At 41.6% G+C, this 18,057-nt stretch overlaps 1 protein-coding gene across 1 annotated transcript in view; it reads right to left on the bottom strand.

Moving 5' to 3' along the window:
* LOC124780187 (pancreatic triacylglycerol lipase-like) overlaps window positions 1-17,416 on the bottom strand; it is a 93,124-nt gene extending 75,708 nt beyond the window's left edge. Inside the window, exons 1-2 of the mRNA XM_047253762.1 lie at window positions 17,301-17,416; window positions 13,860-13,917 (exon numbers count right to left, since the gene is read on the bottom strand). Of these exons, the coding sequence (XP_047109718.1) occupies window positions 13,860-13,917; window positions 17,301-17,409 (167 nt within the window). The 5' untranslated portion in view covers window positions 17,410-17,416. The remainder of the gene's footprint in view (window positions 1-13,859; window positions 13,918-17,300) is intronic.
* Between the last annotated feature and the right edge of the window lie 641 nt (window positions 17,417-18,057).

The raw sequence follows: 18,057 nt of genomic DNA, 5'->3' as shown, positions 1-18,057 counted from the left end.
TGATGGCGGCTTTAGTTTCGCCGAAACCGGTAATCATGGAATAAAAAGAATTCCTGCGACCTTGGCTACCAGTTTATTGTTTTACTGAAAGACCTAAATCAAAACAAGGCCCCGGGAGTAGACAACATTCCATTACAACTACTGACAACCCTGGAAGAGCCAGCCATGACAAAACTCTACCATCTGGTGAGCAAGATGTATGAGGCAAGCGAAATACCCTCAGGCTTCAAGAAGAATATAATAATTCCAATCCCAAAGAAAGCAGGTGTTGACAGATGTAAAAATTACCGAACTATCAATTTAATAAGTCACAGCTGCAAAATACGAACGCGAAATCCTTACAGACGAATGGAAAAACTGGTCGAAGCCGACCTCGGGGAAGATCAGTTTGGATTCCGTAGAAATAATGGAACACGTGAGGCAATACCGACCCAACGACTTATCTTAGAAGAAAGATTAAGGACAGGCAAACCTACATTTCTAGCATTTGTAGACTTAGAGAAAGCTTTTGACAATCTTTCAAATTCTGAAGGTGGCAGGGGTAAAATACAGGGAGCGAATGGCTATTTATAATTTGTACTGAAACCAGATGGCTGTTATAAGAGTCGAGGGACATGAAAGGGAAGTAGTGGTTGGGAAGGGAGTGAGACAGGGTTGTAGCCTCTCCCAGATGTTATTCAATCTGTATATTGAGCAAGCAGTGAAGGAAACAAAAGAAAAATTCGGAGTAGGTATTAAAATCCATGGAGAAGAAATAAAAACTGTAAGGTTCGCCGATGACATTGTAATTCTGTCAGAGGCAGCAAAGGGTTTGGAAGAGCAGTTGAACGGAATGGATAGTGTCTTTAAAGGAGGATATAAGATGAATATCAACAAAAGCAAAACGAGGATAATGGAATGTAGTGGAATTAAGTCGGGGGGTGATGAGGGAATTAGATTAGGAAATGAGACACTTAAAGTAGCAAAGGAGTTTTGCTATTTGGGGAGCAAAATAACTGATGATGGTCGAAGGAGAGAGGATATGAAATGTATACTGGCAATGGCAAGGAAAGCGTTTCTGAAGAAGAGAAATTTGTTAACATCAAGTATAGATTTAAGTGACAGGAAGTCGTTTCTGAAAGTATTTTTATGGAGTGTAGCCATTTATGGAAGTGAAACATGGACAATAAATAGTTTGGACGAGAAGATAATAGAAGCTTTCACAATGTGGTGCTGCAGAAGAATGCTGAAGATTAGATGGGTAGATCACGTAACGAATGAGGAGGTATTGAACAGAATTGGAGAGAAGAGAAATTTGTGGCACAACTTGACTAGAAGAAGGGATCGGTTGGTAGGACATTTCATGAGGCATCAAGGGATCACCAATTTAATATTGGAGGGCAGCGTGAGGGGAAAAATCGTAGAGGGAGACCAAGAGATGAATACACTAAGCAGATTCAGAAGGATGTAGGTTGCAGTAAGTACTGGGAGATGAAGAAGCTTGCACAGGATAGAGTAGCATGGAGAGCTGCATCAAACCAGTCTCTGGATTGAAGACCACAACAACAACATATTATTGGAGTTATTGTAAGTGGCAATAGTTAGTGACTCACCCTGTATAATGGAATTGGGGTATGTAGCATCACTTGCAGAGATAGCCCCATGTGGTACTGTCAGGAGCTTTAGCACCAGGTTTAAAGAACCTCTTAGGGTTTCTAGCTCAAAATGTGCCTTGAGTGCCCACCTTCGTGAGCAGAGGCTTTTCGTCGCCGATGTATCTAGAAAGATAAGAATTTTACGTCAGGAAAAAGGTGCCGCACTTTAAGCGTCCTGGAGGAGGTAGAAATTATGAGATCCATTAGTCGTTTTCAACACCAAACCCTGAATGGACAAATGGAGTGAAGAAACCATATCATTTTGCCAAATTTCGACGGCCTAAGTTAGTTGACGTAATACTCTGTACTTTCTTCAGCTCATCCGCTTTCTTCCTCCTGGGTCTTTGTTCCTCCTTCCTCCTTCCCCTCTCCCCCCCTCCCGCCTCCTCCTCATCTCACCTCCCCACCTCCTATGCATCCATCTTATTATTTTAGATTTCCCACGTCTTCCTTTCATGTTTGTGTACATTTATGCGAGAAATTGATATTTCCAGAGCCACAGTCGTCATTAGATGGTAATTCTGATACTTCACTCATTGTCGAATGTCACCAGATTTGCGGTGTGATAGTAATATTTAATTGTAATGACACTGATATACAGGGTTTTTACAAATGATTGAAGCGATTTCACAGCTCTACAATAACTTTATTATTTGAGATATTTTCACAATGCTTTGCACACACATACAAAAACTCAAAAAGTTTTTTTAGGCATTCACAAATGTTCGATATGTGGCCCTTTAGTGATTCGGCAGACATCAAGCCGATAATCAAGTTCCTCCCACACTCGGCGCAGCATGTCCCCATCAATGAGTTCGAAAGCATCGTTGATGCGAGCTCGCAGTTCTGGCACGTTTCTTGGTAGAGGTGGTTTAAACACTGAATCTTTCACATAACCCCACAGAAAGAAATCGCATGGGGTTAAGTCGGGAGAGCGTGGAGGCCATGACATGAATTGCTGATCATGATCTCCACCACGACCAATCCATCGGTTTTCCAATCTCCTGTTTACGAAATGCCGAACATCATGATGGAAGTGCTGTGGAGCACCATCCTATGGTACGTTTAGCTCCCTGCTTGCTTTATTCATCGACTTCCGCGGGCTACGCGTGAAACTTGCCCGCACGCGTTCAACCGTTTCTTCGCTCACTGCAGGCCGACCCGTTGATTTCCCCTTACAGAGGCATCCAGAAGCTTTAAACTGCGCATACCATCGCCGAATGGAGTTAGCAGTTGGTGGATCTTTGTTGAATTTCGTCCTGAAGTGTCGTTGCATTGTTATGAATGACTGATGTGAGTGCATTTCAAGCACGACATACGCTTTCTCGGCTCCTGTCGCCATTTTGTCTCACTGCGCTCTCGAGCGCTCTGGCGGCAGAAACCTGAAGTGCGGCTTCAGCCAAACAAAACTTTATGAGTTTTTCTACGTATCTGTAGTGTGTCGTGACCATACGTCAATGAATGGAGCTACAGTGAATTTATGAAATCGCTTCAATCATTTGTAATAGCCCTGTATTTATGGCTGTTTTCCTGGGACCACTTCACTTAGTGTCCACGCATGTGACACTGGTAGCCGTTGGCCAGAACGAATGAACATTTGCAGCTTAAGGTGTGAGCCACCACTGAGCCTTCCGCGTTGGTCAGGTGATGTACGAGGTTGCAGTCGACCTAACTGTGTCACCCTCTGGGCGGGTAAATAGCGAACTAGTACTCAGTATGTACTGGACAGCCTTCGTGACCGCGTGTGTTGTTTGAGAAGACCCAATGACGGTGGCGTATGAGCTGGGCGATTATTCCCCCACCTACATTGATCAGTTGATGGCTGGGCAGACACAATGACAGTCTCTCTGGCTTCTGAGAGTCTGATACAGCCGGCAAGTGAACACCTGAACACATCAAGCAAAGACAAGCGGCGGCACTGGCCTACGGAGCATTCTGCGAGCTCCAACACCAAACCATGCGAACTGCTGTGGAATGGATTTTGGTTTGAGTTTATGTGTTTACAAAGTGCGCTGTGCATGTGCTGGTAACTGCTGTTTGTGGCACTGAGTGTTTCTCAATGTGTCACAAGGGGCTCTGTCTGCAGAGGAACATCGGAGTTCTGTTTCTTTAAATAAATGGCGATTTGTTGTTGTTAGTATCCTGCAACACAATAGATCCTTTCCCCACCTTCTTCTTCCTTATGTAGCGGAGCGTTTTATAGTGATTTAAAAACATACACTTAGCAGACCTGTATATTGTCAGGAATTACACAACTGTGGTGGTATAAATTCCCATCAACATTGGAAATTACAACTATCATTTTATACAGCACTCCTTCCAACTACAATATCAAATTCCTGATTGTTCAGTTTATTGTTTCTAATAGAGGTACTGCGAGCGCACTTTAGTCAAACCCATGGCCTGTCTCCTACAAATTGCTTAGGGACGTACCACAATTGAGCTGAAATTTGAAATTCTCACTACCATTTTCAACTACATGCAGCACAATGCCTTTCCCCACAAACAACTTGACTATGCCAAGATCCACCAACAGGATGAAAGGAAAATCCAGAAGGAGGAATTGTAGTGTTTGGAAACCGAGCAGTTGGGGGATCGAATCCTGGATAGCCCCAGAATTTTTCACCCAGTATGCCAATCCTAGTATGCACGAATAATAAACAAGGAAAAACTGTTCCATACAGAGGGTATCGATTTAATTAATTAGTCAAACAATTTCATGGGGTGGGATAGAGCAGCCGGCTGGCGTGGCCATGCGGTTCTAGGCGCTTCAGTCTGGAACCGTGTAACCACTAAGGTCGCAGGTTCGAATCCTGCCTCGGCATGGATGTGTGTGATGTCCTTAGGTTAGTTAGGTATAAGTAGTTCTAAGTTCTAGGGGACTGATGACCACAGATGTTAAGTCCCATAGTGCTCAGAACCATTTCAACGAATTTGGGATAGAGCAAATGTACTATTTCCAAGACATCCACAGCCCAGCATTTTGGGAAGGGTTGGAGATTTACCTTGTATCTGCTACTTTGTTCACAACAAAAGAGGGGTTTGTGCGTTTTTGTTTTTTTTTTTTTTTTTGTGGAGTGCAATACATCCGCACTGGCAGAAAGTGGCCACTTGATATAGATAGATAGATAGATAAAAAGAGAGAGAGAGAGAGAGAGAGAGAGAGAGAGAGCATGTGTTAAGACAGGAACTTCCCAGGTATCAATATCAAAGAGTTGCTGCCAGCTGATGCACTGTCCAACAGGAAGTAACCGTAGGGGCAAAGGAGGAGAGTAAGTGGGGATAGGGGAAGAAGGCTTTGGGAGGTTTCTTCTCCTAGCGTCCTCTGCTGGTTTTATTGTGAACTAACTCTGCCAGTATCTGCACAGCTGGACGACCAGATAGAGCAGCTGCTTCAGCTGACCTGGTATAGATAGTGTGTGTTTGGAAACAAAATAGGAAATGAGTCTGGTAGCAAATTTCAAATGAAGCCATCATCCGGTACCACACATTCCTCCACGACCAGTGCCTCCCACTCCAGCACTCATAACTCAAAGGGTTGCTGGTGGTCCGACGGGTGTGGTGCAGTGCATCAAGCCCAAAGAGGCGATTGGGAGGTTTTTTTTTCCAGATATATTTGGAGCGATCTCTAGCAGTGTAATTATGTGTGGTGAATGTTTTATGTTTATGTCAATTTCATAATGCTATTTTTTGCGTGATCGGGAAAATGCGATCTATTTACAAATTTAATTTATTCTTTTCGATGTATTTTACAAGACCTGCATCTTACAAAATTAAATAAACAGCAGAGAATGACGCGTTTTTTCTGCCAAATTCAACCCCTGGAAATTAGTATACAAATTAAATTTTATAAATAAACAATATATTATTATGTGGTCTGCAATGTAGTTGAATTTCCTTTCGTGGGATCCGTCCAATCCACCAGCTCAGCGCAGATTAAGTCTCGCTCTCACCAATTTTCAGATAGAGCACCAAGGGGGAAGTGGGGGAGGGGATAGAAGGCGCCCTTTCTCCTGCAGACAGATTAAATAAAGAATATGCAAATTGAATTCAAGAATATGTTATTACTGACACTTATTTGAATTTTGTTCATGAGATCCTTCCCCTCCAGCTCATATTGAGTCTTATCCCTGCGAATTTACAGATGGTGGGAGGGGTGATGGAGGAGTGTTTTCGGAGGGAATAGCTGGAGGATTTTCCGTAATGGGAGGATTTTATTAATTGGTCAATTTAATTAATTAGTCAATTAATTTGATATCAAAAGTGTGATTGCATCGGCGAGATGGAAAGGGGTTGGGGATTTCCCAGAGAGGTTAGAGAGGAGGAGGAAGGGGTGGGGTATTTCTCGAAAGGATGGATTATCACCAGGGACTCACAAATCAACGCTCAGGAGGTCATAAACCACGTAGCAGAACGATATCTTAAGGGGAGGGGAGGTAGATGGTTTAATTGACCAATATAATTAATTAGCATATCAATATGACATCAAAATCCTGCCAGAGCAAACTTTACCCTACTACAGATTGGTCGCTGTCTGTCAATACATGTGGTCCATGTGATCTAAGTTTAGCTGTAGTTTTTCCTTCATATTTCCAGTACATAATGATATCACCAGTAGTCGACCTGGGCAGCTTTCGAAAGTTTGGAATGCCCCTGAAAGGTTGGAATGCCCCTAAAGGGTTCAGTATTCAGGTGACATACAATGACTAGCCCAGTCTGGGAGTCACTGACCTCCCCTAACTGACCCAGTCTATTGTTAATGTTTCTCTGTTGACAGCACACTAATCCTCACCTTCTTTTACATTGGCAGATCCGCATTTCGTGACATCTAATGGTCAGTTCTGTGTTGCATAGGATATTTTTGATCACATAGTGTTGTCTCCATCTCTCAACGTCTGAGAGCTCTCCCATGGTCGTTAAGCCTTAAACGGAAACATAGATCGACAGTGCATAATTAGAAACATCCAGTTTGAGAGATCTGATATATCCTCCATCATATCTTTAGCTAGATTTATTATTTTTTAAAACTTTGGTTATGTGTTTAGGATAATATGAGGGCTATCCACAAAGTATATTACGTTTTGGAATTAAAAATAAATGAAGTATTGGAAATTTTTTTTATTATATACAGATGAAAGCCACACTTAAATACTACTTTTCTACATAGTTGTCATTTAAATTAAGGCACTTATCGTAGCGATGGACGAGCTTGGAATTTCCTTCGTCGTAAAATTCGGCCTCCTGCGCCTTCAGTTTAAGCACAGTCTTGTACAATTGTTCAAAGGGGACGTTTCATATGTCGTAAATGTTCAGGTAATTTGATTAAGCAAATGCGGATGAGTTCTGAGGGGCTGTATGGGTTTGACAGGTACTGATTCTTGTGCAACATGTCTTCAAAATATTTCACAAGACTGGAGAATTCAGATTGTTCGAAATGTTTCATCATTATGATGCTATGTTTTACTCGGTCTTGTGTAGCTTGAGACCAATATGCTGAGAGGAAGGCATGGTAAAATTCTCCTTCATTGTGACAATCGTGAATGACCGATCGCATTCTTACAGCTGGTTCATTCTCTAAGTAGCCACACATAAATTCAAATCTGTGCTCTAATGACCAGTTGGGAAGAAAGCAATGAGAGAATTGATGGAGCCATGCTTGTGGATGAATGTCGTTGCCAGAATTCTTAAATGTTTTGACATTACGTGTAGTAATGAACAGCTTATAGTCAAAATCATCATGTCTGTGAGTCACATGTCAGTCATTGTTACGTCGTTTCGGCGGTTCCATCTCAAAATTTGGTGTGCCATGCCAATTTCTTTCATAATTTCCGAAGTGTCCTGTGTTATTATTTTGTGGTTGTTCCGTATTTCTAAGTCCCTCTCCCCGTGTTGGAGCGCGAGTGTCCTCTGAAATATGTAATTTTTGTATTACTTGTGCCAACTGATCTTGTACTTCCCGGATTTCTCTTTTCTGTTGCGTATTAATTTGATTCTGATTTTGTTTGAATTTCCTAATTTGTTCGCGCTCTTCTGTGACATTAAAGACTACCGGTTTTGTGTCATTCAGATTATCATCTACCTTCGTAGATAAATTATTTAGCTGATCCGAAAGTTCAGCTACTTTCTCTGATAATGAACTAATTTCCTCCATGTGTCTTTCTACTGTGTCCTTTAAGTTTTCCTGAGTTTTTGCAATTTGCGTAACCGAATCGGTAGATGCAACTGAGTCAATTTTAGCTTGCAAGGTCTCATGATTTTCATGAACAATAATTTGCAGTTCTTTTATGGCTGCTTCGTGATTCTGTAATGCATTTTCATGCCACGAAAAAATAGGTTGAAAATGCTCACAAATTTGTGTTTTTACGTCGTTACAGACTTTTTGACATTTCGATTCGATTTTATGTAACTCAGTAGTTAAATCTTCACATGTTTGTTCAAGCGTGGTGTGAAGATTTTGTTCCATTGCATCTAACTGTTGCTGTGTTTGTCTCTGGTGTTGTTCCATTGTGTCTAACTTTTGAAGATTTAGTTCCATTGTGTCTAACTTTTGAAGCTTTTGCTGTGTTTGTCTCTGATTTTGTTCCATTGTGTCTAACTTTTGAAGTTTTTGTCCCATTTCTTGCATTAATTGCAATAACAATGCACTGGTGTCTGAAACACGTTCCTCAGTGCTTTTCGGCAATGAATTTGCACCGGCAACATTCACATTTTGACAAGCGGAAAATGTGTCTTGACTCATTTGAGAAAACGGCGAGATCCCAAAACCTGAGTCTACAGTATTTGTAATATTGTGTTCTGTCATTCCCGATTCCTGAGGCGAGCTGTTGCCGACCGATCGATCGATAATGCTTCCCTGTTCACTACCTGTTTCACTGTCTACACCATTATTTGACGCCCGCTCCATTTCCCTATGCACAGTTACCAAATTACTACTTTGAATGTCTGTTAACTCATTACACAGCGGTGGTGGTAAGCTATGCTCGTCGTCACTATTATTTCTCTGTTTACTTTGGAGCCTAGTGTTACGTTTTTCACACGCCATTATTGTCACAATATTTCACACGATAACACAGAAAATAAGAGAACACATTACCATAGCGCTGAAAATAATATCTAGTTAATTGCAAGCTGCGAAATACTTGGTGCAAATTTACATGCGTGCCACACCTGTTTTACTGTACAACAATGAAAGGCTGCAACTACAAAGGAGATTCTCTCTACAATTACGCGCTAGCAATAAACAAAGGCTACACTAATTACACAAACTACAAGAAAAAATCAGAAGATTCCAGTGAGGTATCCTCGGCTAAGGGTCGACATATGAAACGTCCCCTTTGAAGAATTGTACAAGACTGTGCTTAAACTGACACAAAATATTTTTAGCGCAACGCAATCTGACTTTCATAAATCCCTACAAAAAAAATGGCCATGACTAACATTAACCTATGCGTTTCACAAATCGCTTACCTCACAAAAATCTTGGTTACTCGAACTACTGCAATACAGCGAGCGTCACTACTGCCAGCTAAATAAAAGATTCAAACTACGGAAGACACTAACTACTGATAGGCATAGTTAGCAAATGAAAGATTTTGATAGAGATCAAATGATGTATTTACCTTAATAGTCATAATATATATAGCAGTTCATGACATCCAGTCTTACAAATTTCAAAACTCCGCCATCTCTCTCCCCACATCCACCACTGCTGGCGGCTCACCTCAAACTGCGCAACGCTACACGCTGTTAACATCCAGCTGCCCAACACTACAATGGCAGACAACAATGCAAACTAGCCACAGACTGCACACAGCACAGCCAGTGATTTTCATACAGAGCGCTACGTGGCGTTACCAATATAAGAACCTAAACAACCTACTTACAATTTATAAAAAATTCTTCACTTTGACAGTTAACACTATCGAAGACTTTAGTCAATTTCGATACTTATTAAGAGTAGGTAAAATTTAAGATAGCAGGTAATCCAGAAATCTAAGCAGCTGCATTAAGAGGAGAAGATAATTACATCACAAAACAAACTAAAAACTATATAGGTACAGTGAAGACAGAGGCAGGTGGGGTCAGAAAAGAAGAGGAACAGATAGCTCTAAAAATAAATGAGACATTGATAACAAGTGTAAGCAGAGTTGCAGACCTCTTAAACAAGTACTTTGTTTCTGTTACTAACAAACTTAAAGTCTCAAAAATGAGATCGACAGGAAGTGCAAAATGGCTACGCAGGGATGGCTAGAGGACAAATGTAAGGATGTATAGGCATATCTCACTAGGGGTAAGATAGATACTGCCTAGAGGAAAATTAAAGAGACCTTTGGAGAAAAGAGAACCACTTGTATGAATATCAAGAGCTTAGATGGAAACCCAATTCTAAGCAAAGAACGGAAAACAGAAAGGTGGAAGGAGTATATAGAGGGTCTATACAAGGGTGGGAAAGAATTATGAGACAGGCGAAATACCCTCAGACTTCAAGAAGAGTATAATAATTCCAATCCCAAAGAAAGCAGGTGTTGACAGATGTGAAAATTACCGAACTATCAGTTTAATAAGTCACGGCTGCAAAATACTAACGCGAATTCTTTACAGACGAATGGAAAAACTGGTAGAGGCGGACCTCGGCGAAGATCAGTTTGGATTCCGTAGAAATGTTGGAACACGTGAGACAATTCTGACCTTACGACTTGTCTTAGAAGAAACATTAAGAAAAGGCAAACCTACGTTTCTAGCATTTTTAGACTTAGAGAAAGCTTTTGACAATGTTGACTGGAATACTCTCTTTCAAATTCTGAAGGTGGCAGGGGTAAAATACAGGGAGCGAAAGGCTATTTACAATTTGTACAGAAACCAGATGGCAGTTATAAGAGTCGAGGGACATGAAAGGGAAGCAATGGTTGGGAAGGGAGTGAGACAGGGTTGTAGCCTATCCCCGATGTTATTCAATCTGTACATTGAGAAAGCAGTAAAGGAAACAAAAGAAAAGTTCAGACTAGGCATTAAAATCCATGGAGAAGAAATAAAAACTTTGAGGTTCGCCGATGACATTGTAATTCTGTCAGAGACAGCAAAGGACTTGCAAGAGCAGTTCAAAGGAATGGACAGTGTCTTGAAAGGCGGATATAAGATGAAGATCAACAAAAGCAAAACGAGGATAATGGAACGTAGTCGAATTAAGTCGGGTGATGCTAAGGAAATTGAATTAGGAAATGAGACACTTAAAGTAGTAAAGGAGTTATGCTATTTAGGGAGTAAAAATAGCTGATGATGGTCGAAGTAGAGAAGATATAAAATGTAGACTGGCAATGGCAAGGAAATCGTTTCTGAAGAAGAGAAATTTGTTAACATCGAGTATAGATTTAAGTGTCAGGAAGTCGTTTCTGAAACTATTTGTATGGAGTGTAGCCATGTATGGAAGTGAAACATGGACGATAAATAGTTTGGACAGGAAGAGAATAGAAGGTTTCGAAATGTGGTGCTACAGAAGAATGCTGAAGATTAGATGGGTAGATCACATAACTAATGAGGAGGTATTGAATAGAATTGGGAAGAAGAGGAGTTTGTGGCACAACTTGCCAAAAGAAGGTACCAGTTGGTAGGACATGTTTTGAGGCATCAAGGGATCACAAATTTAGCATTGGAGGGCAGCGTGGAGGGTAAAAATCGTAGAGGGAGGCCAAGAAATTAATACACTAAGCAGATTCAGAAGGATGTAGGTTGAAGTAAGTACTGGGAGATGAAGAAGCTTGCACAGGATAGAGTAGCATGGAGAGCTGCATCAAACCAGTCTCAGGACTGAAGACCACAACAACAACAACAATACAAGGGCGATGTACTTGAGAACAATATTATGGAAATGGAGGAGGATGTAGATGAAGATGAAATGGGAGTTATGATACTGCGTGAAGAGTTTGACAGAGCACTGAAAGACCTAAGTCGAAACAATGCCCCGGGAGTAGATAAAATTCCATCAGATCTACTGACAGAGTTGGGAGAGCCAGCCCTGACAAAACTCTACCATCTGGTGAGCAAGATGTATGAAACAGGCGAAATACCCTCAGACTTCAAGAAGAATATTTATAATTCCAGTCCCAATGAAAGCAGGTGTTGACAGATGTGAAAATTACCGAACTATCAGTTTACAGACGAATGGAAAAACTGGTAGAAGCCGACCTCGGGGAAGATCAGTTTGGATTCCGTAAAAATTGAATTCATTGATTCATCCAAAACTAGTCTTAAAGTAGTATTATTGCACAATAGAAAGAAATTTGCATCGCTTCCGATGGGTTATTCTGTGCACGCTTTGGCCATTATCCTGGAAAAAATTAAATATCACGACCATCAATGGATGGTTTGTGGGAACTTCAAAATACTTACGATACTTTTGGGTCAGCAGGCAGACTATACTAAATGCCCATGCTTCTTATGCTTGTGGGATAGTAGAGCCAGAGAACAGCACTGGACTAAAAGTGATTGGCCACCCCGAGAAACTTTAAAACCTGTTATCAATACCACTTCGGTACCACCAGGAAATGTTATGTTGCCCCCTCGCCATATAAAATTGGGGTTGATGAAACAATTTGTAAAATCGCTGTGAAAGGATAGGGACTGTTTTAAATATCTATGTACAAAATTCTCGAAGCTGTCAGAAGCAAAGTTGAAAGAGGGGGTTTTCAGTGGCCCCGACATAAGAAAACTTTTAACCGACACCCTCTTTGTGGAAAGTATGAATGAGAAGGAAAAAGAAGCTTGGGTACCGTTCAAGGATGTAGTGCGAAAGTTTTTGGGAAATACTAAAGATCCTGACTACAAAACCATTGTTCAACGGATGATAGCAGTATACAAAGCTCAAGGCTGCAAGATGAGCTTGAAGGTCCATTTTTTACACTCCCACATAGACAGTTTTCCTGAAAACCTGGGAGCTTACAGTGAAGAACAGGGAGAACGGTTTCACCAAGATGTCCTTGATATCGAGAGACGGTACGGAGGAAGATGGGATGTCACTATGCTTGCTGACCACTGTTGGATGCTTAAGCAGGAAACTAAAGATGGAAATCGGAATAGGACTCGGCAAAGCATCAAGGAAAAGAAGAAAAGGTTTCATAAAAAACATGAATAAGTATACAGGGCTATTACAAATGATTGAAGCGATTTCATAAATTCACTGTAGCTCCATTCATTGACATATGGTCACGACACACTACAGATACGTAGAAAAACTCATAAAGTTTTGTTCGGCTGAAGCTGCACTTCAGGTTTCTGCCGACAGAGCGCTCGAGAGCGCAGTGAGACAAAATGGCGACAGGAGCCGAGAAAGCGTATGTCGTGCTTGAAACGCACTCACATCAGTCAGTCATAACAGTGCAACGACACTTCAGGACGAAGTTCAACAAAGATCCACCAACTGCTAACTCCATTCGGCGATGGTATGCGCAGTTTAAAGCTTCTGGGTGCCTCTGTAAGGGGAAATCAACGGGTCGGCCTGCAGCGAGCGAAGAAACGGTTGAACGCGTGCGGGCAAGTTTCACGCGTAGCCCGCGGAAGTCGACGAATAAAGCAATTTTGAATAAATGAGTGCTTTTACCAATTTTTTGTGTTTGAATTTGAAAAAAAAACCTTATGTGATAGGAAAAAATGGACATAACTTCTGAAATCAGCGCATTCTAAAACATATAATTCAGTAAAAATATCTCATGCAGCTGACAAAAAAATTTTTGCCGACCTGTGTAATAGCAGCATTCAAAAGAATAACATTAGCTACAAAAATAGCCTGCATTATCCAGAATTCAAGTTTACTTTTCCACAGAAAGGACCAAAGAACCCAATCATAAAAATATTTGACCACCTCCCTTGTGAAATAAAACTGCTGGTAGATAATGAAAGTTTAAAACAAAATGAAATTATTTCACCTGAAAACACATTCTTCTCCATAGATGAGTTTATGAGCAGTTAGTATGTATATAGTTGGATTACAGTTACCAAACTTTGCTGTGGATTAAGATTAAAACAAAAAATGCGGTTATGTAAATAACTAGCATGGAATCATGTTTTCACAGAGAAAATGTATCTTGACAGTATCTGGCAGATATAAACCGTGTTCTGACCTAGGAAAATGATCTTATTTGTGCGTCTACTGACACGTCCAACAGCGTTGTAATTCATTCGTGTCATATATCAAAAGGTTTGCTTCAACATTGCACTGAAATTACGTCTTACCCGCTGTAGAGACGCATGGTGTACTCCTGATTGCCGCTCATGCAGGGAAAGACGCCACCTGCACAAAATGATCAGAATTGCATTGTTGCTACTCTCAGGACGAGGAACAAGTACATTCAAACCAAACAAGATGACATTAAAAAGTAACAATTTCTCTAGCTCAATAATAGGTTGTTTCGGAATGTAAGGCTGCTTCGTAAATTATCAGTAGCTAAGTGCCAGACTCCCGATACACAGCCCTTGGACTCGATCTTTGGTCAGTACTAGGATTTTCATCATACACTTATAACTTTTTTCACCTCTGGTAATGTTCGTTACAAATATCGATTTGCGTCATGGTTCGGATTCCACATTAAACTACATATCCCTCTATGAGTGCTGGGAAAGCCAGTTTAAAGGATGGGCGAAGGTAAGTGCGTATCATCTCTAGTAGCAGCATGCCTAGTGAAGCACTATGGTGTTCCAACCAATCTTCGGGTCGCTGACAGGCTTAGTTTTTACTTAGACTGAGTATTAAATAAGATGCGTTTGAGCATATACTCGTTGAACTGAGGGGTAATAGATGCCAAGAGTTTTCACTAAACATTCTCCCAGAACCACTTCTAATTACTGCAGAGCTCTGAAACTTCAAATAAAGGCAAATGTCTCTCTAGGCTGCGAACAAGTTTGCAACGCAGAACGTACTAAATTCTTTTGCAGATGCTGAAGTGGTATAAAAATGGACCCAGTAGAGTATAGAGATCTTTCTTTTGAAAGATCACACGCTAAGTGTGACGTTTCACTTGGTGAAGAGGTTTATGGTGACGATTCCTCGTCTTACGATATAGTCAAGAACTGCCAAGTTGAATTCCGATCGGTAGGACTGCAGTGAAAACGTCTCCATTTCCAAGGCGATCATATTCTGGAATTTCTGAACACACAGTCCAGTAAGTGAAAAACGCCGCTTCACAGCTCATCACCTACTCCAAACTATTAAGGCCAGAACAGTGTCCGTCGAAAATATTATCCACGATCATCTTCATATGTGTAAGGTATCCACTCGTTGGGTTTCCCTGGTGCTGACACTTTTACAGAAGCAGGAATGAGTCGAATGCTGCCAGACTACATTGTGGATGTGCCATGGACATCAAGAGGCCGTTTTCAACGGACGCGTCACAAAGGATGAAAGCTAATCCGATCACTATGACCCGGAGGCCATAAAGTCCAATCAGTGAAGTGGAAGCAACCTGAGTGCCACCTCTAAAGCAGGCGTATGCCCAGCCCTAGGCCGGCACCCATACCTACACTTCTTTGGGACCAACATGGATTAGTCTTCATGGATTTTCTAGCTCAGAATGACTCGATTACCGGGCCGTAACACTTGGGAGGCTGTCAAAACCGAGAAACGAGGCACTCTAACCAAAAGCATGCGTTTTCTGCATGACAACAACCCAGTTAACGTACCACAAAGGCATTGTTGTTAAACAGGTTATGCAGGTGTTGCATAATCCTTTCACAACAGTAATGTTGAATCATCAGATACATCTAAATAGAGAAAACATAGAATGGAAGAAATATTAAAAAATTTTTTGATTGAACAGTGGAAAAACGTTGTGTGGAGTGACGAATCCCGGTACACAATGTGGCGATCCGATGGCATGGCGTGGGTATGGCGAATGCCCGGTGAACGTCATCTGCCAACGTGTGTAGTGCCAACAATAAAATTCGGAGGCGGTGGTGTTATGGCGTGGTCGTGTTTTTCATAGAGGGGGCTTGCACCCCTTGTTGTTTTGCGTGAAACTATCACAGCACAGGCCTACATCGATGTTTTAAGCACCTTCTTGCTTCCCACTGTCGAACAGAAGTTCGGGGATGGCGTTTCATCGTTCAACAAGATCGAGCACCTGTTCATAATGCACGGCCTGTGGCGAGGTGGTTACACGACAATAACTTCCCTGTAATGGACTGGCCTACACGGACTCCTGATCTGAATCCTATAGAACACCTCTGGAACGTTTTGGAACGCCGATTTCGTACCACGCCTCACTGACCGACATCGAAACCTCTCCTCAGTGCAGCACTCCGTGAAGAACGAGCTGCCATTACCCAAGAAACTTTCCAGCATCTGATTGAACGTATGACTGCGGGAGTGGAAGCTGTCATCAAGGCTAAGGGTGGGCCAACACAATATTGAATTCCAGCATTACCGGTGGAGGGCTCCACGAACTTGTAAGTCATTCCCAGCCAGGTGACGGATACTTTTGATCACATAGTGTAGTTACTCCACACACTGCCATGTTACACGCTACTCTAGCGGCAGATGGTTGTGAATTGTAGACACCAAGAACAAAGATGTAGGATGTTAATTGCGTTGTTTTATTTTAAAAAAACTTTAAGAGTTTTCACATCAAAATTCGGAGCCATTACTTCTTAGGCCTTATAAAACAGTTTGTCTCGACTTCCCCTACACAATTCGGTACTTTGTAAAAAGCTATCGTTTACACCCTCTATAGCCTAAGCTTCGCTTCACACCCACTATACAGTAGTCGCTTCTTATTTAAAAGTTTCTGTATACCAAGTGAGTCACTGTGTACCAAGGAGGGTCCTCCCAAAATTAACTGTTCTGCTTGATACACTTTTATCCCACGTCAATATATCGACTAAATTATAAATTAATGACCTCACTCCATACTGACTCTTACCCAAACAGTATCAGATCTAGCTTCAGTTGCTGTTTCATGTGCACTGCGGCGAATGCACGGCGTTCATTTCCTATTAGCCTTTGTTCAAATGTGTGTGAAATCTTATGGGACTTAACTGCTAAGGTCATCAGTCCCTAAGCTTACACACTACTTAACCTAAATTATTCTAAGGACAAACACACAATGCTCAAATGTGTGTGAAATCTTATGGGACTTAACTGCTAAGGTCATCAGTCCCTAAGCTTACACACTACTTAACCTAAATTATTCTAAGGACAAACACACACACCCATGCACGAGGGAGGACTCGAACCTCCGGCGGGACCAGCCTTACAGTCCATGACTGCAGCGCCTCAGACCGCTCGGCTAATCCCGCGCGGCTCCTATTAGTCTTTGCTTTCGATTACGCTTAGATACACCCCAGAAATATCACTGCTGTCAGTTTTTGATTTTAGTCAGTTTTCTGTACGTGCTTTTTAGGACTACATCGAACTCTGGTAGTTTGTTGCGAATGTTTGGCACTTGCTCACTAGAATTTTAATCGTTTCATGTGTGGTGACAACTTCCTTGGTTCTTACGTTAATACTTCACATCCTCGTTCAGTTGCACTGGAAACAGAATTGCTTGTCTGACCATGACATACGCAACCATATCCCAATGCCGAAATTTAAATTTTTCCCTCTGACAAGGTGAAGAAGTACTTTCGTTCAATGTTAATCATGATACTACCCACACGTCTTATCTATGTAAATTATCGTACCTATTGGTCGAAAGAAGGACACGGCAAACCACATCGCTAGGATCACACCGTCAACGGAGAACGGTCGCACCCACGCCGTCAACAAAGTCACTGGTATACTTGGACCCATCTTAGCTACTGCGAATCTGTGGATGCACTGTCGGACACGGACGATGGCGTCCTGGTAATCATTGTATTTACTGTTCCTGATAACGCAGACATCAACAAGGTTATTGGTCGTATACTGAACTCGACTGGTAGCCTTGCGCCGGACGTGACACACGAGTTCTGTGCTCCCGTAAAGATAAGGGGACGCCATTAACTGAGAGCCTTTGTTTTTAAGTTGGGCCCTCCGTACCCGCCCCCATGATGAGATTTGGTGAGTTGTGGTAGGACCCCTCCTGGCCCTATAATTTCTAAATAATTAAATTTATTTTGTATATACCGGGTGATCAAAAAGTCAGTATATATTTGAAAACTGAATAAGTCACGGAATATTGTAGATAGAGAGGTACAAATTGACACACATGCTTGGAATGACATGGGGTTTTGTTAGAACCAAAAAAAATACAAAAGTTCAAAAAATGTCCGACAGATGGCGCTTCATCTGATCAGAATAGCAATAATTAGCATAACAAAGTAAGACAAAGCAAAGATGATGTTCTTTATAGGAAATGCTCAATATGTCCACTATCATTCCTCAACAATAGCTATAGTCGAGGAATAATGTTGTGAACAGCACTGTAAAGCATGTCCGGAGTTACGGTGAGACACTGGG

Source organism: Schistocerca piceifrons, chromosome 1 (assembly GCF_021461385.2).
Source record: "Schistocerca piceifrons isolate TAMUIC-IGC-003096 chromosome 1, iqSchPice1.1, whole genome shotgun sequence".
Classification (NCBI taxonomy): domain Eukaryota; kingdom Metazoa; phylum Arthropoda; class Insecta; order Orthoptera; family Acrididae; genus Schistocerca; species Schistocerca piceifrons.
Note: the sequence above shows the minus strand (reverse complement) of the source record. Positions and strands in the feature narration are given on the sequence as shown.